The following is a 23,045-nucleotide window of genomic DNA, read 5'->3' as shown; positions in this document are numbered from 1 at the left end:
TTCAATACCAATGCTTTAACCTTTTATATTTTTTGTCATGGGCACAAACCTAAAGAAGATCTGTATCGATTACCAGTATGGCGATATTTACCGATTAATCACTCAAGTTTATATTATCGATTAATCAGTTAACGTCTATAATACAGATTAATCGGCTCGTCTATATTATCGATTAATCGGTTATCTATATTATCGATTAATCGGTTCACGTCTATATTACGTATTAATTGGCTCGAATCTATAAAACTGATACTTACCGATTAATCGGTTTGCATCTATAATACTGATATTTACCGATTAATCGGTTCGCATCTAAAATAATGATATTTTTCGATTAATCGGTTCGCCACTAAAATACAGATATATTCCGTGTAATCGGTTCGCCACTAAAATCTATATTTACCGACTACCGATTCCGATTTTATTCGACTATTTAAAAGACTATTTTCTTCAAGAATGCGAATGTATGGCTAATAATCTAGAACTTTACCTTACGTTACGCCGCTTGATCCATGGATAGTAGATTTTAGAGGATCGGTAAAAAGCCTGGTTTTTAGCCCCCGTAAACCAATCACACTAAGGGAGTCGGCCAAGGTTATTTGAAAAAAAAAGTATCGCTAAGAGTGGACGATACTGTTCGAAAAAAGAAAAAAGATAAACACGAAGTATATTTTTACGCCAAAAGTTATTTTTTCACGTTTTTATAGATCAAATATGATATACTAAATATCAGTTGATAGTTTTTATTGAATTAAAAAACCAAAATTAAAAATTACCCAAATATAAAGCGCAAAAAATTACGTAACAATATCAACCGCATTAAATTGCCATTTTGAATTTTTAAGATCACGTGTTACAAACGACCTTGCAAGACTCCCTCGGAGTCTCTCGAGCGGATTGTTACGCGGGGAGAAATAAAATGCACTGTGGAAGGCTATCGAAAACCGGTCCTCCTAATTTACTGTCCATGCTTGAATGGTGTGTTAAAATCGGTTAAAAAATTGGTATCGGAAACACTTTACCATATTAGTAAAAAATATCGGTAAACAATAGAATTTTAAATCAATGACAATTAAGAATCGCAACGAGAAATACTGTATAATTAAAAAGAATTAAAAAAAGGAATCTGCGAAATAAATTAAATTTCTTTAATTATTTTATTTGTACACTGTACACAATTGATCTGGCTATAGAAAAAATGCTCTTTTGGAATTAATTCCAGCTTGCGACGAAATACTTTTCAAGTCAGTCCATTTGGTTTAATCTTTAAATTCATGACATCCAACGCTGAAGCGATTTAGTAGAATCCGATATAGCGATTATCTGCATTAATTTACGGCATTTTAAATTTTTAATTACCGAATTGAAAAATCAATGGTAATTTTCCGAAATATTCGGTCCTAGCTTTGCAGGCATATAGCAGCTTGTGTTTTTCCGTCGAATAACCAACGAAATTTTTTTCTGTATTTGGTCACACATCGCGGAGATTTCTAAGATTGTTTTAAATCTTTTCAAATTATTGCCACATCTATTTAGTTGTTAAGCGTTTTCTGGCCTCGCCAAAAGCCACGCTCGAAATCAAAGATTTTTATATTCAGCCCAAATTAATTGTTTATGACGTGTAATTTTATGGCGATTTGTTAAAGTTCAGTTCTTTTTGGTATTAGAGGGGTACTGATAATTTGCTTTGTTAATATACCCCATCTATTGAGAAGAAAAACAAAATTATCCTGAGATGGTCGTCTTCTTGGTCAGTTTGAAGAAACTTAACGTATTTTTTTTAGTGTTTATTTGTTTTGTCGCTATGTTGTCCGGCTTATGAACGCGTTGGCGACGATATCACGATGCGGTTAAAGGTCACTTGTGAAGGTCGAAAATTAAGCGAATCAACCACGTAAACGATATCAACTCGGACGCTGTCCATTGGAATGGCGATGACCAGGGCGCTGGAATGTACAAATAAAATAGATTCAATATTGTGACAGGCTTCAGCGTATAGCTTGTTTCACACTCGACGGAAAATATGCCGGAAAGACGATAATAAACGCCGAGCTGAAAATTGATTCCCATTCGATATACCGCTAACGTTCAACTTTACGCTGCTAATTTTCCGTCGAGTGTGAAACCAACTCACGTCTCTAATTATTGTCAATATTAGTATTAAATCTACTTAACTAGACCTTAAAACCCAGTTTAGGTCGGTTTGAATGCTAGTTTTGACCAATAAAATTGAGAGGATCTATCCATTAAAAGTTGTTTCAAGCTATAGTGTGACCGTGAATTATTACTGATAACATAAGTAACATTACTCAAATAACTATTTTAATGATAATTTTTTTCCCGAACCTTTTGTAGACACTGACAACCGAAATTAATTGTAAATTATCGTTCTTGGTATTAGTTTATTTTGCCTGCAGCCTATTTAGACACTAGGGGGCTCTTTGCCGAACTTAACCTTGATTGCGCAATAGTTCAGAAAATTAGTTTGTGATAATTTTTGCTTACTATCATACTTATTGTATAATGTTACTTATGCTGTTAGCTATGTATGAAGGGGCGAAATATTGCTCAAATTTGTAAAAAGAGTACGTCATGGAAACGTGCGGAACTGCGGATATCTAATTGATTGTTGGTAGTTGTTTAGATCTGATCATGAAAAATTTATTAACTTATGGCATGGCAAAAGTGACATAATTCCCAAAAGTGTGACAATCCCTGTACTTTCGTACGCTAAAGGTTTAATGAATGCTCGACTCGAGATCGACCACATAATAGAGTATTTATTGTCGCCTTTCTGGACCTTTTTTTAGTCTATGGTATTATATCGTAGGTAGATGGCGATAGCATCTCCGCAGAACGACGAAAAATCAAAAAATTCACTAACTTTGACCAGTGATACTTAGTTCCTCCGTTCCTCACTACGAGGCGTTATTTGTTGGTTTTAACTTCCTCCCCTCCCCAAGGCATACTTTCCCTTCTCCCCTCCCAACTTGTATTTCGCTCGTAACATTCATTAAGAAATAGGTCCGATTGACACACTTTTGGTAATTATGTCACTTTTGCTTATGGTAAATTGAATTGAATAATGAAAGATATGAAGACACTGAGGTCAAAATATAGCATGAAATGGTAGGGAAAACAGTAATGATACGCCTCCCATATTTTCAAGTTAATAATAATAACCATCTAGGCTAACACCCACGGCACCATCTTAGGTCCAAGTCATCTAGCGACTTTTAATGCCTTTAAACAGGTGGGCGGTTTATGTTGCGTAGGAGGGTGGTGGCAAGCCCTTCATGCCACGCAATCCAACCGCTTCCTACACTCACTATTACCGTTAACCTCAGCCAGTTGTTGTGGAAAGAGAAACCGAAGAACTTGGAGGAAACACCTCTTTAACCAGTGGGGACAAAACTCGCAAAAGGAGTGGTTTTGAGTGTTCACCCACAAGCTGGGATAGATATATGCCACGCGAGCCAACAGCTACATATAATCACTTTACCATAAGCCTATCATAAGGTCCCCATAAGTAAAGGTCTAACATAGGAGCCCATTGTAACGGCGTTGTCCTGGAGATAAGAAAATTAACGTACACCTAAAATATTATCTTACTTGACAGAGCAGCCACGCTCGGGTTGATAAATGCCACACAAAACGCGTCTAAATCTCAAATTTGAAAAATTAATACCTTCAGAAACGCAACTCTAAAGGCGGATGCACACATAGCCTTCGCGCGCGAAATTTCGCTGGCAAATCGCGTCGCGTCGCGTGACTTAAATAGAATGCAAGTCATGGCGCATGGGCGCGTGCGCGAAAATTCGCAGGCGAAATCGCTTGCGAACCGTATGTGTGTTTGGGCCTTTATTTCAAATAGCCAGTTTTAGGCCCTAATGAATCTTTTTGCAAAGATAAGTGTTAATTTTAAGTTTTAAAGCGATCAAATTGCGAATAAGCCTTGGCTACGGTGCTAAGGGCTCGCGGTGGTGATTTCTCAAGCGTGGTTCTAAAGGTGGATGCACACATAGCCTTCGCGCACGAAATTTCGCTGGCAAATCGCGTCGCGTCGCGTGATTTAAATATAATGGAAGTCATAGCGCATGGGCGCGTGTGCGAAAATTCGCAGGCGAAATCGCTTGCGAACCGTACTGTGTTTGGGCCTTTAGTTCGCGCACGGCTTGCGCGCATTCATCATGCAACCAATGAGGTAGAATAAATAGAGATCCAAATCCGCCTTCCAGGACCTACCGTTTCGCGGGACAGTATTTGTTGAGTTGGAGAGTTAGGCCTAGTAAATGAACTAAATCAAATCGTGTTGGCGCCATCTATCGTGTTATTGGAAAACTAAACCTTAATATATTTTGCAAAAGTGCTTATAGAAACAGATGGCGCCAACAGGATTGGATAAAGTTGAAACTTAAGCCTAATTATCCTACTCAAATAAAACGTGTCCAGCGAATCTCAGATTTGTTTGGATCTCTATTTATTCTACCTCATTGCATGCAACGTGCGAAATTCGTTTCAGAAAGGCATAGTTGAGGACGTAGCCACTAGAAGGTGCGGATTTTGAATACCTACCTCTTAATAACGCGTATGTGATCGTCAAAAATTTGGGACCTTATGGGGACCTTAAGAATCTGTTTCATTGCGCCGAATCCCATTCGCCCAAACCCAATCCCATTCGACCGAAAAAGCCGCACTTTGGCGGATTTAGGATTCGGTCTAATGGGATTGTCCCATTCGACCGAAAAACCCGCACTTCTCCGGGTTTAGGATTCGGTTTTATCCGTTTCAGCATCTGTCAGAGCAGCATGCAGTGTTACCTAACATAACCTAAGCCTAACCTAACCTAGAGGAGTAGAAAGAAAAACTATTTTTTTTTGCGGTCGCTCAATTGTGAATATTGCGTCGGTCGATTAGAAAAATACAAAACCCGCCTTTGGGCTAATTTCATCAAAAACATTGGCGGAATTCGGTATAATGTGAATTCGGTCTAATGTGAATTTGGTCTAATGGGAATTCGGTCTAATGGGAATTCGGTCGAATGGGATTCGGCGCAATGGGAAGATACCGACCTTAACCCGAAGAAGTTTTGATATTGGGCAACATACTGACCGGAGCCTCCATTGTGTCCGTGAAGTCCGGAGCTCCTTAAGCTTCCTCCGATGATGGCTTCGTCGCTGCTCATGCGGACAATCTTGGAAAGGGAAGCCGTGCACTTAAGCCTCAATTCGGTGTTCCTCATGTGGTACTTCTGAATCTTGAAACGGAGGCCCAGGACCTCGGACTTGGTGCCGTCTCCGTACTCGATGCGCGGGAACTTTCTCAAATCGCTCGGGTTCACCTTGATCAGTAGTGGCGAAAGATGGGGTACGTACCATCAGGTGGTCAAAGGTGCCGGTAGTGGACGGAATCAAACGAGTAGGGCGCCCCCCAACGGCGAAACAAACAAATTAAAAGCCATCGTGATGGACGTCCAAGCGAAGGTCGCCGTAGAATGAGAGAGAGAGAGAGAGAGAGAGAGAGAGAGAGAGAGAGAGAGAGAGAGAGAGAGAGAGAGAGAGGGAGAGGGAGAGAGAGAGAGAGAGAGGGAGAGAGAGATAAAAAAGGAACTCTAATGAAAGCCGATGTTTCATTCCCGAAGGAATTAGAGAAAAGTCTAATTCCAAAAGTTTCAATCTGTTGCCCCGCCCTGACTCACTTCCTGTTCATTAATGAACCATTGAAGTTCGACTGGGTTTTCGCTCTTGGGTGACGTGCAGTTTACTTCCACCATGTCACCCACGTCGTACCAGGGCCTTCCGCCGCTGATTGAGGGCCCCTTCTCGCCTACACCCCGCACCACGGAAGAAAGAACAAAAACAAACACTAATGTATAGGCCGCTACTAATTGTTAATTAAACATTTCAACACTTGTAGCGTTACTAAAGTATACGGTTTATTTAGAGCTCTTGGACATTATCATATTGATTGTCTCTCTCTGGGGAGTTGGTGATTTACCATTGGAAAAATATCCTAACTTTGAAAATAATTTTTTGGGAAATTCAAGTCCTTAAAGGACCAGCTTCATTATATTTTAATTGCCTAAAATAAAATGCGCAAAGCTCATAAAAAGATTTGCAGAAAAAATCCCATTAAAAATAATAGTTATTTAATGTATAATAAATTTTATGATATTGCAGTTTTTCCCCACTTACCGCGCGGAAAAAAACACCTTTCCAAGCACGTGCTAGATTATGCGTATCGTAGTTCTAGAGCCTCCGCTATCCATCTCTGGCGCTAGGAGTAGGGGACGTTTAGGGGAAATGGGATCCCAATTATTTTATTATTTACGTTTTAATTATCTGTGGGTGGCATACTCATCTAATTTTTACAAATTATATATCATTTTTTAGGTAAAAATAAACTGATTTTTAATGACGCTGGTCCTTTATGAAAAAAAATTAATAATACATTTTATATTAAAAAAATCTTTTATCCATATAGTATGTATTTTGAGTATTTAGAGAAATATCACACCATTACATTTAATACTAAATTGCTGCAAAAGTCGTTTATTCTAAGTCAAATTTCCCATCGTGCAAGTTTCTACGATAGTTCTTGCTACTTTAGAGTGATAATTTAAAATACGCGAATAGGAAGAATAGTCCATAATGAAAAGGGACCAAAAAGCTACAGCCTAAACAGATTTGAATAAATTAAAATACTTACAAATAGCTCTTACCAATAGATCTTCGAGTAAAAAACAAAATAAAACTAACTGAAATAGACAGAATTTCCAACGATAGACCGGTTTCGTCCTATTTGGGACTCGTCAGTACCGTGCGGGAAATCTGGCTCGCGAATATAACACCCAAAAGAGAAACCAAGCCTAAACAATAAACATTTTAAAACGAGTTGCATACAAACGGAAAGCCGAATATGGGGTAGTGGTGGAGAATAATAAATACGAAATGTTAAGTTAATAAAAACCACCTATGGACTGCATTGCAAAGAACCATCTATGAACTGCATTGCAAAGAGCGTAATTTATCATTCTTTGCAAAGGTGGTCGTTCTTTTAATACTCGTACGATGTTGACACATTTTAAGTTGTCGTACAATTTGTGAAAATTAACTACGTTAGCAAGTTCCAACTTTTACAAAGCGCGGGAAATAATCTGATTTCAATGTTTACGCAATTGTTTAGCTGACTGTAAGTTAAAGAGAAGGGTTTGGACGGAAAACTTTAAATATGAGGCCACAGGGAAATCTTTCGGAAACGGTTGTTAAACCGAGTCTTTTGGCACGTTTTCGTTGGGAAGAAGGATGTGGTATCTATGTAGAAAGGGAGTAGTTGTTGTTGTTGCTGTTGGGATTACGTGGGCGTGTTTGTTGGGGAGATATTTACCGCTACTGGGCGGAGTGGGCATCGTGGTGTCCCCGACGACAATTTCTTCGCTGATCTTGTCGTAGACCTGGGCGACTGAGGCCGAGCAACGGACCTTGAGGACGCCGTCGTGCTGCTCCCTGAGGAGATGGTCGGCCTCCATCACGAAGGACAAGTGCGAGATGGAGCTCTGGAGACCGTCCGAATGACGAATCGTCGGCTGAGAATAGACTCGGCTCGACTCGACCTGAGTGTGTTACGGCGAGATACGCGGGGATGAGAAGTTGATGGGCGCAACAGGACCGAAACGAGAAGAGACAAAGAGATTTCACAAATTATTTCAAACTGTCTTGAGAGAACTCAAATCCTTTACTATGTACACTTTGAATTTTATATTTCCCTGTCATTTTATAGCGGAGAATACGAGGGTAGTACCCCGTTCACCTCGTGATTCCCCGGATGATAAACTACGCGTTTCCTGGCGTCATCTGTTCCCCTTTCTCCCGGTAAAGGTGGAAGACATTCCGGTACGTTCGGAAGCCTTCTTTCGGTGTTATCTTCCGGGAATCACGATAACAGAGGCGGTAGTGGAAGCTACGTATTCTCCCTTAACCTATATACATTCTTTGTGAAACGTATTCCCGTATTTATTTCGAGGCGAAATTTTGCTACTAGCACCATGAATCTATTTCACCCATGAATATTCAACTCTATCAATAGTCACGGTATACACCTGGAGCACGTGGGGCGGAGCGAATTTTCGCGCGACATGAGTGACTTACCATTTTAAGCCAATAAGAACGAATTCGGAATTAATGTCATTTTAAGATAGTTTACGATAACGAAATGACTTCTCACGGACGGTTCGCGTTATATTATTAAAAATAAGGTTTGAATTTATAAATATTTCGAGCGTAAAAATACAAAATGAAGGAATGTAACTCCGACCTTTTGAAAGCGATTCTATCGAGTACCTGTGAGGTTTTTAACAATTGAAACATAAAAGCTATCTATGAAAAGCCTCGTTGATACTTTGGAAGAAAACCTAAGTCAGTGTTTGCCATATTATTATTAAATAATAAATGCTCTGTTAAGGCTTAAATGTTTTTTTTGTTTTTTATTTCTTAAGTTTAATATGCTGAATATTTAAAAAAACAGAAAAAATTGTTAAATTTGCATGTTTAATTAAAATCAATGATATTTACAATATTTCAGTCTGACCGGTTGCGAAGCGCATGGCACTTCATCTTCAGATTAATTTTAATTAAACAAGCAAATTTAACAAAGTTTTTTTCTGTTTTTAAATAATAAATGTTGTGTTATAATTTTATAATATTAATAACTATTCTAATAACAATATTAAAAATACATGAATCTATTCAATTAAGAGATTAATGATAAATACGGTCAAATGGAAACCTAACCATAACGCGCCATTTTAGGAACTTCCGCTACTTTAAATTGTTTCCACCGGAAGTGACCTATGGTATTCCAGTTGAATATTCATGGGTTAAATAGATTCATGCTATCACTAGAAATCGATAACGGAACAAAACGTTGTTGCAAAATAACCATAACTAAAAATATTAGTCGGTTATCAGAGAATGAGTTAAAAAAAACTTTATAGGCATGGTTAATTTGTGTTTTACCTCAAGTAGAACGCACCTCCCTACCGTTAAGCAACCACGTGAGTGTAGGTGCTGGCTTGGCTGGACCGGACGAGCAAGTCAAGTTGACCTCGTCTCCGGGGTCGTAGGGGATCCCAGCGCCCTTAATGACCGGACCGTGGCTTGGCAGAACTGTTATGGTCAGACGGCGGGAGAAAACAAATTCGATTTTGAAAATGATAAAATTTATCTTCAAGACTAATAAGGCGATGAAAGACGCACCGTAGACTCGCATCTCTTTCTCGAACCTGTACGTCTTGAAGGATGGAGCGTCGGCCGACACTTCGCAAGCTATCGTCCCTTCCGTGTTCAAGTCCGTGCTGGGCAAATACACGTGAGTATCGTTCGACGATTGCAACTGTTCCAAATTAGAGATCACGATTCAAAATCAATATTTACAGAGTGTCGAATGGTTATAATAATAATCAGCTTGGCTAATACCCAATGCACCACCTTAGGCCTAAGTCATCTAGCGACTTTAAATTCCTCGGTGTCCAGCCCGTCATGTCACGCGAGCCAACAGCTCCCTACACTTAATAATCAGCTTGTCTAATACCCAAAGACTATATATACGCTTTGCTTACTAGACAGGCGTGTCCATTCAAAGACGGGAGAAGCCTTGACCAGCCGTTAGAGGCGCCACTAGTAGCACTCTGGAGCGCAGGGAACATTTTGACCAGCGTCTGCTATCGTATGCAAGTTGAGCCATTGAACACGCCAGTCTATTTAGCGAAGCGTATATATAGTCTTTGGCTAATACCAAAGGTAGCATAGTATAGTAGTTAATGAGAGTTTTTCGCAAAGTAAAAAATGGAAACGAAGGGGGTCGGAAAATGCGTCATCAAAATCGAGGTACTCCAGCGCCACCGAGTGAGGCGTTTTAGAACGTATGTCTACGGGCGAGTAAATCGAAGAGAGATAATCGCGCCAGACTATATAGACTAAATATAATGTTGCTAGTACTATTCCAACTAGTAGGTTATGTAGTCTATAGTGCGGCTAGGTCTCACTATAAATTTTGATAGGTGCGAAGGTACAGCTAACACACTTTTGGGTCTTATGCTACTATTGCTAATACCCAAGGCACCACCTTAGGCCTAAGTCATCAAGCGACTTTTAAGGCCATTAATTCAGGTGGCCGGGTTACAATGCGTAGGAGGATGGTGGCAAGCCTTTCAAGCCACTAACTATTACCGTTAACCTCAACCAGTTTTTATGAGAAGGGAAACAGAAGATCTCGGGGGGAAACCCCTTAAACCAGTGGGGAGAGAACTTGCAAACTCAACGCAGAAAGAGTTGTTCCGAGTTTTCACCCAGTGCCACCCTAAATGTAAACTCATTATATGATTAATTGTAAAAAATTAGTCGAAGGTACACTTTTCAAGCGAATAACATTAGCAGGAATTGAATATATATAATATCATAAGTAACATAAAAATCATAAGTATGTCAATTAGGAAAAATTACCACTGAACTGATTTTTAGAGCTATTGCGCAATCAAGGTTTTGGTTCTCAGTACAGAGCCTCCTAGCTAGGAGCAACAAACACAAGGAGAACGAAGCTAGCATTTAAACACGCTAAGGCAGTGTGGTGTACAAATTTCATTGGACGAGCCTTTTCGCTGAACGTTTTACGGGCGGGGGGGAAGACAATTTCCAAATTTTCCCCTTCCGACGGCAGCAGGCGATAATGCATCTAACCAATGAAAAATGTACGCAAGAAAATCCATGACTTTGGACGGGTTGCGTTCTCCTTGCGCCACTTCTGGAGGGGCACCAAAAGCTCAGCTCAAAATTATTACACCTATATACGTTGCTTACATTCAAATGTTCGTAAAGGTCCTTTAGAAGCGTTTGACTTTCAAATTAATTGATTTAGTTTTTAACGTTCCTAATGACAGAATAGACGAACTCATCTGGATTTCGTTGGCAATTTAATCAGCATATAATTATAGGTAGAACAGAATCAACGACGTAATATGTAAGGGATAAATTAATATTTATTCCTAATTTATTTTATTAATAACATATAAAAAATTTGAACCGGACGCCACTGCGAGATTGTCAGTGTCGAAAAAAGGTTAGGTCGTAAAATTAGCATTAAAACCATATGAAGTGTCATACTTATTGGTATTATGTTACTTATGATTATATCTATACGGTGTCTTCTACTGAATAAGTAAACAGATTAAATATGGAGCTCGTCATTTGGCAAGTTACTTGTAATTCTTGACGTAATAGAATCATAAAGGAGAATAGGACAGTATTGACGCGATATTCTTTAAGCAGGAAACGAAAGGGGAAATCCCGAAGATTGGAGGGTTAAGGCCAGAATTCCACGAAAACTGACATTCTCAAGCCCGTAAGAAATCTGTGGCAAAAGTCTGGAAGGGTACGCGTTCGGGAGTCGCGTGTGACGGGACTGACGAAGCGTTATATTAGAGCGCGCTGGTGATGTCGTACTCACGTCGACGTAGACTCCGAGGAGATCAAAGGTTTGACCCGGAGGCGTGTCCCTGGGTAGATATCGATAGAATTCCTCGTTGTTCTTGTACCACTTGACCGAGTAGAGTTCGTCCGGGTCGGCGTCGAAGACGCAACGCAACCACAAGGACTGACCACTGATTATCGCTCCGGGCACGTCCATGCCGCCAAATTTCAGGGAAGAGCAACCTTCGGGAGAGAGAGAGACCCTGTCAGAAATATTTCACCCGCTTCATCCCTTCACTGGCTATTTATAACTCCAACTATGTTAATATAATGGTTTAATTGTTTCTATTGTTTAATCCTAATAACGAAGATGTTGGCTATTTTATCTAGGATTTAATAGCTCTTTGTATAAAATAATATATACGCATACATGTATAAAAAGTGTTATTTTTTGGAGCGCGCACTTCCTATTAGGCGAAAACTATTCGCTAGTTTTGGAGTAACTTTTTGTAAATAGCGAGCAACTTCAAAATGCAGTTTGGTTGTTATTGTATGGAAGAAGTTTGTAGTTTGGGGTAAAAGGGTTACTCCTTTCGTCCCAAAACGAGCGAATAGTTTTGGCCTAATATTTCCGTGTAGAGGGTCTCGTGCGTTTTCGCGCGAGCTCAACAAAAACAAAAATATGCGCGCGCTCTCTAACTTTAACTGCACGATGAATCTAAATAAAGTAATCTTAAATATTATACGGCTATTTCTTATTTTTTCCTTTAATTTATCGGCTTCTGCTTGGCCAATTTGCCCTAAAATGTCATGGCGCACTCTTTTCTAATTGGCATTAAATTTTTAAACTAAATGGTTTTTGAGATAATTTTTGAATGACCTTTAAAGTCAATTAAATTTTTCGTTTCAATTTTCTACCTGCACGAGCTATGTGGCCTTAAAATTTGAGTCGTACAAAAAATATATTTTGACTTATTAGCGGTGAATAGCTTTTACACCTGGTATACCAGTAAGTACCGTTTGCATTAACATAAAAATAATGTTACTCAAAGTAATGAAACTGAAATATCAAACATTTAAAAAAAATGTCGTTTATACATTTTTCCATGTAATGAATATTTTATACAATAGACCATTATATAAAATCCGAGCTAAGCGGACAAAACCCTTGGCAAAGACTTTAAAGCTATTGCTGTAGGACTGGCAACTTTTATCATGCTTTGGTTTTAAGAATTAGGCTTATGTTCAGTCCTTATTCGGGCTAGACATATTACATTTATTTAGTTATATTTTACATCGACCAGCCAACCAGTGTTGCATGCTTGCCAGGTGAAATATAATTATGAGAAATCAGGCCAAACCTTTAGCCTCTCTATACACAAAAGTAAATAACCACATATAATATTTTAAAGAATGGTTTATTGTAATGGTCGATATGTTTACCGGGCTGATTCGAAATATTACTACACTTTGATCTTCGTCAATAGATTATCAACTTATTACTAACACATAAATGTTTTATTTAAATTTGTCTAAAAGTATGGTACTATACAGCAAAAATGTATGTCATTTGCTATATGTCAATCGTGTCAAGACACAAACGCGCAAAAATCTGTTCCTTCAACAGAGTAGCTCGCCTTCGAACTGCCCTTGGTGCCGGGGGGGCTCCCGTGTTGATATTCTTGTTGCAAAGGCCCAGTCTACGCTGGCTTATTTACTTTTAAAAGCTTGTTGACTTAAGCACACTCTAGGGCTTTTAATTAAAATTTAAAGTATAAATATGTGGACCAATTTTAAAGTGTACCACATTAAAACCTTAAAGAGTTGGGGTTCAGTATTATCAGGAAACTATAGAGGTATACACTTGGAATGTCTAAGGTTCCATTGGGACGGTGATACGAAAGCGCGTCGAGAAAGAGGCGGGGCTTAACTACGTCAAGTGTAAGACGTAACACGACATTTCTAATTCGTGGCTCGAGGTTTGACGCGAAAATAATGCGTCGTCATGGTAACAAATAGGCGATCTTCCCGCGCAAAATAGGCTTATAAAACAATGGATTTAAAAACCTCAATTTGTTATCGTACTTAATATTTTGAAGTAATTATAATGTTCTTCGCGAAAGAAGTGTAGTGATACCTAATTTCAGGTATTTGTATGGTTTTTAAGAGAGATAATCAGGTAAGCTAATAATATAATAACCATGACTGGGATTAATGACGAGTTTTCGTCGAATTAGGGTAGCGAGGCGCGAGAGTTTTTCTCGTGAGTTTTTCCGCTTTAAGACACGCCCGTTTCTGCGAGCTTCATCACGGCCGTAAAAATCTTCCTTAGACATTCCAAGTGTATACTTAGATAGTTTCCTGGTATTATCATAAGTGAAGATCTAAGAATTTTTTTCCAGGAGAACGCATCCGTTATTAAATGGTAGTTATTATAAATCGCCACCTCCTGGTATTTTCGTTCTCAAATAGAAATGTTTCGAAGGGTTTTTTTAAAAATTAAGAAATTAAAATTATAAAGAAGAACTGAGTATAAATATTAAAATAAAATGAGTAAAATATAAATATTAAAATAAAATTAATAAAATATAAATATTAAAATAAAATTAATAAAATTAAAATATAAATATTAAAATAAAATTAATAAAATTAAAATATAAATATTAAAATAAAATTAATAAAATTAAAATATAAATATTAAAATAAAATTAATAAAATTAAAATATAAATATTAAAATATAAATATTAAAATAAAATTAATAAAATTAAAATATAAATATTAAAATAAAATTAAAATTAATAAAATTAAAATATAAATATTAAAATAAAATTAATAAAATTAAAATATAAATATTAAAATAAAATTAATAAAATTAAAATATAAATATTAAAATAAAATTAATAAAATTAAAATATAAATATTAAAATAAAATTAATAAAATTAAAATATAAATATTAAAATAAAATTAATAAAATTAAAATATAAATATTAAAATAAAATTAATAAAATTAAAATATAAATATTAAAATAAAATTAATAAAATTAAAATATAAATATTAAAATAAAATTAATAAAATTAAAATATAAATATTAAAATAAAATTAATAAAATTAAAATATAAATATTAAAATAAAATTAATAAAATTAAAATATAAATATTAAAATAAAATTAATAAAATTAAAATATAAATATTAAAATAAAATTAATAAAATTAAAATTTAAATATTAAAATAAAATTAATAAAATTAAAATATAAATATTAAAATAAAATTAATAAAATTAAATTATAAATATTAAAATAAAATTAATAAAATGAAAATAAAAAGGCCAATATTTACAAATATATTTGTAAATTTTCCATTTAATTTGACCCCACAACTTGTATTTGTTTTGAGAGGCAATTACCCTAGGACTAATTATAATATATTTCATGCCGATACTGAATTTGAAAATCAGAAGAAAATACTTTGAGGACAAAATTAGAAAACGAAGATGGCACAACTGTCCTATCACCATGTAATTAATTTCTTTTCTTAAGGACAACGCCGTCTACAGAGGTACCTAATGATCCATATTATTAAATCTATGTCACGTTACGTCACAAAATATCAGCCAGATACTGAGTAAGAAGGTACCTATTTCAAGCTAATAAAATAACAGGAAAGGGTCACATACAGGGTGTTTCAAAAGGTTATGCAAAACATTTAAGGAGTTGTAGGGGGTGAGTTGAAAAGTATACTTGTTTTCCCCCCATTTACCTACTACGAGTTAAAAGAGCGCAGGAGAGCTTCAAAGTAGGGCCTACTAGCCCCTGGAAGTAAGCTACGGCAAGCGCACAACCAAGCAGCAGGGAAATGCGAACATTTAGGTTTGGGTTCGTGTGATCGGTGAAAAAGGACTTTGTAAACAAATTGAGGTAAACAGCGTACAAAAGTAAACGTAAAAAGTATTTAAAGTCCCTGCTGCTTGGTTTTGCGCTTGTTGCAGCCTACTTTCAGGGGCTAGTAGGCCAGTGGCGTAGACAAGGGGGTGGTTTCCGTGTCAAAACACCCCCCTTGGGCCTACCTTTGACTGTACTAAATCTTAACCCCCTTTCCGACCCCCATCTAACGTTTTACATAGTTTTAACCCTCCCTTTGGCGAATTTTTGGTTACGCCACTGTAGTAGGCCACGGTTTGAAGCTCTCTGGCGCTTTTTTAACACATCGTAGGAAAATGTAAAATAAAACAGGCATACTTCTCAGCTCACCCCCTACAACTCCTAAAAATGTTGCATTACCTTTTGAAACACTCTGTATATTAAGTACTTATGGAATTTTCCATTCTATTCCTTCCATTTAATTTATCAAAAGAATATAATATAATATTATGATAATATAAGATCAACCAACGTATAGTAATATCATGGAATAAATCGATTGGAAGTTTCGTATGAAATTTAATTTAGGCGACTTCACATCCGTATTTCATTTAAAACGACTTGCAAAAATGAAATCGAGGGGTGTTTTAATTACAGAACGCGGTCCGGTATGATAATTGCTCGCTTAATTAGAGTATGATTGTCCTGACTTTCCCTCTAAATCATTCTACGCGGACGTTAACAATTTATACGCTAATGAATTCGAATAGCATTCGATATGTCCCTTAGGCTAGCTGCAGTTCGAAAGGTATTCTGCGAACCTAATGCGAACACTCGAGACCCTTTTCCTGACATGTTGAACCCTTTTAATGAAATTTCCCACTATTCCCATTTATTATATTCGCCCCCCCCCACTGCTTTCCCCTATTATGTTTATTTATACCCTAGAAATCGAGTATTGTAACCCCAATTCGTTAATATTCGATCTTTATTTTGAGAATTTGGCTATTATTGATGTTGCGTCCAATTTTCCCGTTACGAGGGTTGTTTATTCGAGCGACATCTATACAATGTTCCCGAATACGCTTAAAATTAATTATTTTATTTAAATTTGTTAGCTAAACGCTTATTCGTAAAAGTTTTGTTCGCATTCGGTCATAGTAATTTTTGTCTCGTTTAAATTCTACTTTGCAGCTGGTAAAGACGGGCATTGAACAATTGTTGTGAAAAATGGGTTAATTTTAACTATCATTTTTAAGAAATTGGACGTAAATTTTCCAAAAATTAGTCTGTTTCTAAATAGCCTGCTGCCAAGTAGTTCTAATTTTCTGAAAAACTAACTTTTGAGTTTATTTGTTGGCAAACAAAACTCCTTGCTAGGTTATTCAACTTTCGGAGGTATGATTACGGAAACTTTCGGATGACGCCCTAAAATTCCCAACTGTCGTGATTGCACCAGAGCGCCATCTAGGTAACTTATTTATTAACTTTGTAAATTAAATTGAGTAAATATTGCCATAACTTTAAATAAATATTTACAGAAAATATTAATTCAATAAGTTATGATGAAAGTAAGTAAATTTTATTAAATTATTTTGATTTGGGTACATTTGTTCGAATTTCATTCGCCCGAACGGTGGTACAAATGTCCGAATGATCATTTGTCCGAATGCCGGAAAACAGGATCGTATGTCCGAAAACGTATTTCATTTGCCCGAAACATTTATCACAACTTTTGTTGGTGATTTAGTCGTTCAATTTATGTTAACATTACTGGCGAATTTCATTTGTTCGAATAATCGTTTGTCCGTTTTTTTGAACATTAGGAATTGGTTGTTTTTTTTAAATATTGTTAATATAAGAAAATAGTAACATTAAAGTGAACCTAACCTAACCTAACCTAACCTTACCTAAAATATCCACAACATTCAACGCAATTCCCACTTACTATATCGGCCAAATATACAATATAGATGTAGCAGCAATTAAGAAAAAACAACTTGAACAAACAACGATATTTACAATGTAGTTTTTTATTTTTAATTCTTGCACTAAAAAAAATCCGGGCCAAAAAAACAGAAATAAGAAATACTAAATTAAGCAACAGAATTCGGACAAGTGATGCTACCGATTCGGACGAATGAAACGAACAAATTGTCCAATTCGAACAATTGAAACATTTCTTATTTCGGTGGCTCAGACGAATGAAATTCGAACATTTGTTCCACCGTTCGGACGATTGAAATTCGAACAAATGTACCTATCCCATTATTTTTATAAGTAATCGGTGAACACAATTTTTTTTCTTACTTGGTCCCGAGCTTCTGTTTACCTGTAAATAGGTGTCGCTGTTGATAAGTAAACTAAAAATCCCTCTCATTCACACTGAGGGGAGAGAGAAAATATCTGACTTATAGTTGGACACGCGTTTTTATTACTGATAGCGCCGTAATCCAACCTCCTAAAAGTTGAATAACCCTGCTACTTCAAATAAATGTCTTAGTTTTGGTATGGTTTAACAACGATCTCTAAATATACGCATTTTCTGCTCAAGCTAAGCAGCCTTTCTATGGCCTTCCTTTAAACCTTTATAGATGTTTATAGCACGTCGTCTTAGACATTCTATATCCTATAAATCTCTATATAAATATTTCTATTGAAAAGACTTCGAAATTCAATGGCTATAGAAAGATGACCCCTTTTTCAAAGAGTATTTATGGATTTCGCAGACTTTCTCGCGCAGGCTTAGCTTTTCAATTACCGAGAATCAAGATTGCTAATCTACATTCTACATACTGCGATAACGAGTCTAAATTTGGACAGGAACACACTTGATTTTCCAATATAAATTATCGTTAATTGTTTTCCTAACGAATTCTAGTTTGACAAATTTTAAAATAGTATCAGAAACAAATACAGGCTTTTCCAAATAACGTAATGGATGTGGCTAATGTTTAATGCAGAGCTGGAAAACATTTAGTGGCGGTTTCAAAAAAGGAAAACTTTAGGCTAGGACAAACATTTGAAAGAACTCAAAAAATAAATGATAAATGCAATTTGAATTTGGTTTCTATCTATACCAGCGGAAAGTTACAACCATTTATATTTTATATAAGTCCCCTACGCATTAGGCTCGCCAGTCAAGCAATTTATAGCAACACAAGGGGAGCAAGTTTGCAGTTCCCTTTGAGCGGGCGCCTAGCCTTATCAAAAATATAAATTATTGTTACTCTTTAGCGGTTATAGATAGAAACAAAATTCCAATGGTTTTTTATAAATTTTTCAAGATATTTCTAATGGCCAAAAATGTGCTTTTTTTCTATCCAGAACTTTAAATAGACTGAAATAAATTTGACCTACTTTTAAGTCATTTTTTGGTGAAACGGTCTAGACTACTAAAAGATTTACTTTTAAAAGGTCATATAGTCATCAAAACAAAGCATTATTGACCTTTTCGTAAAATCTAGATATGCTTTCTATTTGTAACGATCGGTTTAGTAAAAAAAACGCTTAAAGTGAATTTAACTTTAAATTTATTTTCTTCTTAGACATTATTTATTTTCATCTCGAAGAAGAAAGTAAGAGCATAAGTAACATAATAAACATAAGTATGGCACAGAACGAATTCGGTTAAGGATAGTCTGTCGTGGAGTGATTGCGAAATAGGAAGTTTCCGAACAGGAAACTCGTCCCTTCCTACTCTTTCCGTTGGCAAAATAGTTGGTTAGTTCGATGGCGAGAAATACGAGCGTACACGCGTTTAGGTTTGAAATTCGAAAAAAACTAACTTCTGAAATGGAGCCAGTGTTTATATTAGTTATTTTTGCCTTCCGATTCAATAATCCATCATTTGTTTCCCAAAGTAAATACTACGAGCAGTTCGCGAAGTGTTTTCAGTCCGTCGGTAATACCCAAGGCACCACCCTACGCCCAAGTCAACTAGCGACTTTTAATGCCTTAAACAGGTGGCCGGGTTACAATGCGTTGGAGGGTGGGGGCGGGCCGAAAAATGCCAAGCGAGTAAACAGCTCCTTACACTAACTATTACCGTTAACCTCTACAAGTATTTGTGGAAAAGGGAAACCGAAGAACTCGGGGGAAAACCCCTTTAATCAGTGGGGAGAGAACTTGCAAACTCTACGCGGAAGGAGTGGTTCCCAGTTTTCACAAGCTGGAATCGTGGGCTGGCTTACTTGCCAAGCATGAGGGGAATAGTTCTTTTTATAAAGTAACGTGGCCTTCTTGTTTAAATGTGGCTCTGACGTCACAGTCTCACTTTTACAAGTCCATGAGCGCACGCTACAGTCGGCAGAGGAATATAGGTTTTTCTAGCGCGCGTACAAATCGCTCGTTTGATGAATCTAATGTATAAAGATGAGTGTTTGTTGTGCGTCCGCCATAGGAATCTACAGTTTTCAACTTAGGCCGGCCACATTCGGTTTACTATCTCATGGTATCCTGACTGTGGTTTTCGACGGTTATGATCGGCAAAACAACTTTAATTTAATTAATTTAATAATTAGGTATATTCGCTATCTACAAGATACTACAATTTGATCTTAGCCAAAAGACCGAATTTCTTAAAAAAGCTTGAATTATTGCAATTTTTTTAAAAGCCTTCTTCTATAGACTTTAGGCCGTATAATTGGTTAATATTGTCATTAACCTTTTGTTTATATCGAGTACGGTGCCATCAGCTAATCTAATACCCAAGGCACCACCTTAGACCTAAGTCATCCAGCGACTTTTAAAGCCATTAATTCAGGTGGCCGGGTTACAATGCGTAGGAGGGTGGTGGCAAGCCCTTCACGCCACGCGAGCCAACAGCTCCCTACACTAACCATATATTTTCGTGTTGAATGTGTCGGAGTTTCGTCACTTGTGTTTTTTCCTTGGTTATACAAATAGCCATTTTCCCCAGGAAATACCGGATACCGCGGTTAGTATTAGTATTCTAAGAGCAACATTTTGACAAGTTGGGCAAGACCACATTTTATTTTACAAAATGAACTATTGGAAGCAACGCTAAAAATCTTTTCAACATAGTAATTCCTCCTTAAGTAGAAATAAGTACGTTCTTGGTAAGGGTTATAAATATTAAATTTAAAGAGCGGATCGTAGACGTTAGGAAGAGTCAAGAGCGGATAAATTCCACCATCAGCGTAACCCAAGAAATATGAGGTCCCGGAACCGCTCCTTTGTTAAAACTATCGAATAACGCTACATCTTATGTATTCAAATAAGGACGGAGGGGGGAGAGAAAAGGGGCTTATTTGTGTAAGGGGAATTGGATGTTTCATCATTTTTAAACCGGGATTCTCTCCCTCTATTGTGAGGCAAATATTACGCCGTTAAAACCGTCTGCAAAATTGGTCTATCGGCTAAAACCAACGGAGCACTCTTCCAATAGACTTCTACCATAAGTAACATAACAACAATAAGTATGACAATTAACGAGATTTACAACCAAACTGATTGCCATAGTTATTGCGTAATCAAGATGTTTTCTCGCTTTAGTCCCATTCGACCGAAATCCCATTCGACCGAAGGCGGTTTTTGAGGTGTCCCATTCGACCGAATTCCGCCGAAACGTGCGATTTTTATGTGTCCCATTCGACCGAACGCTTTTATGTGTCCCATTCGACCGAACGCTGCTATATAAATTGGCTTTTGCTATGTTTTCAATTTAGTTACTGAAGTCGTTTGCAATGGAGCGGATAGCTAATAAAGGAGGGTATTTATACATCAATAATAATTATTTATTCCGTCTTAATAAAAAGGAAGATACAAATTGCTATTTTTAACCTAACCTAACCTAACCTAACCTAACCTAACCTAACCTAAACATGGATCTTCGATAGTAAATACCTTATAAATAAAATACCAAATCACCCCGCCAATTGGGCTACATTTTAAAATTCTTTCGGTCGAATGGGATTTCGGTCAAATGGGAATAAACGATTTTCTCTGCATAGAGCCCTCTAGTGTCTAAAATATGCGAGACTTCCGCTAAGCCGAAATATCTGTTTTCCGATAGATAGGCGGAATATTAGGCTAAAATGATAAAAATTAAAAAAGTTTTTCTCGGCGCCACGAGCTCATGTTTTTTATCACGCGTGATTCGCACGCGGGCTTCGAAACAAAGCCAAAGCCCCTCGCGACTCCAGAACGTGCTCTCCGATATAAGACTTAAATTTTTATCAAAAAGTAGTCATCCAAAACGGTAAGTCGCGAGTCCAAGTCACAGTGCCAAAAAAAGGTTCGGTTAGAAAATTTTAGCATTAAAGCAATAGGAAGTGTTATACTTTTTGTTATTATGTTACTTATGCTTCTACGTATATCGTCTACAGACAGGGGGGTAGTTGAGTTGGAAAACTAAAGGAGGAGGGGGTGACGCTCGAACTTTATCGTTCGCGAGCTTTGACAAAACACCACCAGGGGAACGATTCCGTCGTCTATCTACGGGCGGGCACGCGCTTTAAAGTTAACGGGCGGGAGGGGTGGTGGCGCTGCAGTCGTTTTCCAAAATGAGTAATAGCGTCCCGGACTTATCAATTGCAGCGCACCTTCACGTCGGAGGGGGGCTTTTAAAGTCACGCGACGCCTTCGTCGGCTAATAGGGGGAGCCGCTGTCAACGCCAATTGATAAATCTGTCGTTTTCGCATGCAGATTTGAAACAATTGGCCCATTATTAGCAAGTCCAAACCGTCAGCTGGAGATCAAAGCCAAAGCCGCCTCTCCGCGCTCCCCATCTTTTATCTTTTTTTATATATTTCAGTCTGCCATATTTCGACATCACTATTCTCTTTCCAGAGGTTGTACGGAGGGTGGTTCAATGTTTTTTTCAGACGACAGACGTATTGTTTTCCCGCTATAACAAAATTTTCCTTTTTTAGAATTTATCTTCGTGAAACTATTGAAATGGTAACTTTCGTTGATGTTGTTGTAATTTCATTTATTTAATAATCAGCAAGGCTAATACCCAAGGCACCACTTTAGGCCTAAGTCATCAAGCGACTTTTAAAGCCTTTAATTCAGGTAGCCGGGACGCCGGGTTACAATACGTAGGAGGGTGGTGGCAAGCCCTTCACGCCACGCGAGCCAACAGCTCCCTACACTAAATATTACCGTTAACCTCCACAAGTTTTTATATTTTTACTTCCTGTCATTTTAGATTAATTTTTTGAGTTAACATAGACCAAATAGGCTTTGTAAATATCACTACTGACAATGACATCTATTGAGCCATAAAGGCACTATAATATAAACGCCACTCGCTTTACATACGTAACTTTATGAGGATCTATATCCTAGTTTAGTGAAGAACATTATTTTAATTATTCAAGTAAGAACGAATGTGGATTTCGTAAATTAATTTTAATTTTCGAGTGTTAGGTATTAAATTTGACAATAAGTGTTACGTCTTACATTGGTCGAGTTTAAGTACCCCGTGGCGTAAGAACGGGGGGGGGGGGGGTACAGGGGTACAATGTATCCCTCTTAAAATAGTTCTTTTTATAAACTAACGTGGCCTTCTTGTTTAAATGTTGCTCTTACGTCACAGTCTCTTACTTTCACAAGCCTACTAGCGCGCGCTACAGTCGCGAGGATTATAGGTTTTTCTAGCGCGCGTGCAAATAGCTCGTGTGAAGAATATTCTAATAAAGCCGTGTCTTGTGACGTAAGAGCTACATTTTAACAAGTTGGGCAAGACCACTTTT

General features: G+C 37.1%; 1 protein-coding gene and 1 long non-coding RNA gene across 2 annotated transcripts in view; both read right to left on the bottom strand.

Moving 5' to 3' along the window:
* Nucleotides 1-1,244: 1,244 nt before the first annotated feature.
* On the bottom strand, nucleotides 1,245-5,374 carry LOC149952677 (uncharacterized). The gene is made up of 2 exons (XR_016480073.1): nucleotides 5,113-5,374; nucleotides 1,245-1,946 (listed from the first exon to the last, which is right to left on the bottom strand). It is a non-coding gene; the product is annotated as an uncharacterized LOC149952677 (long non-coding RNA).
* Nucleotides 5,375-5,671: 297 nt separating this feature from the next.
* The window catches only part of LOC149952676 (kin of IRRE-like protein 3), a 111,948-nt gene continuing 94,574 nt past the window's right edge, over nucleotides 5,672-23,045 (bottom strand). The window contains exons 2-6 of the mRNA XM_090169790.1: nucleotides 11,500-11,705; nucleotides 9,255-9,390; nucleotides 9,031-9,164; nucleotides 7,387-7,612; nucleotides 5,672-5,826 (exon numbers count right to left, since the gene is read on the bottom strand). Of these exons, the coding sequence (XP_090025916.1) occupies nucleotides 5,672-5,826; nucleotides 7,387-7,612; nucleotides 9,031-9,164; nucleotides 9,255-9,390; nucleotides 11,500-11,705 (857 nt within the window). The remainder of the gene's footprint in view (nucleotides 5,827-7,386; nucleotides 7,613-9,030; nucleotides 9,165-9,254; nucleotides 9,391-11,499; nucleotides 11,706-23,045) is intronic.

Source organism: Leiobunum rupestre, chromosome 3 (genome assembly GCF_980474605.1).
Source record: "Leiobunum rupestre chromosome 3, qqLeiRupe1.1.hap1, whole genome shotgun sequence".
NCBI classification, from domain to species: Eukaryota; Metazoa; Arthropoda; class Arachnida; order Opiliones; family Sclerosomatidae; genus Leiobunum; species Leiobunum rupestre.
Note: the sequence above shows the minus strand (reverse complement) of the source record. Positions and strands in the feature narration are given on the sequence as shown.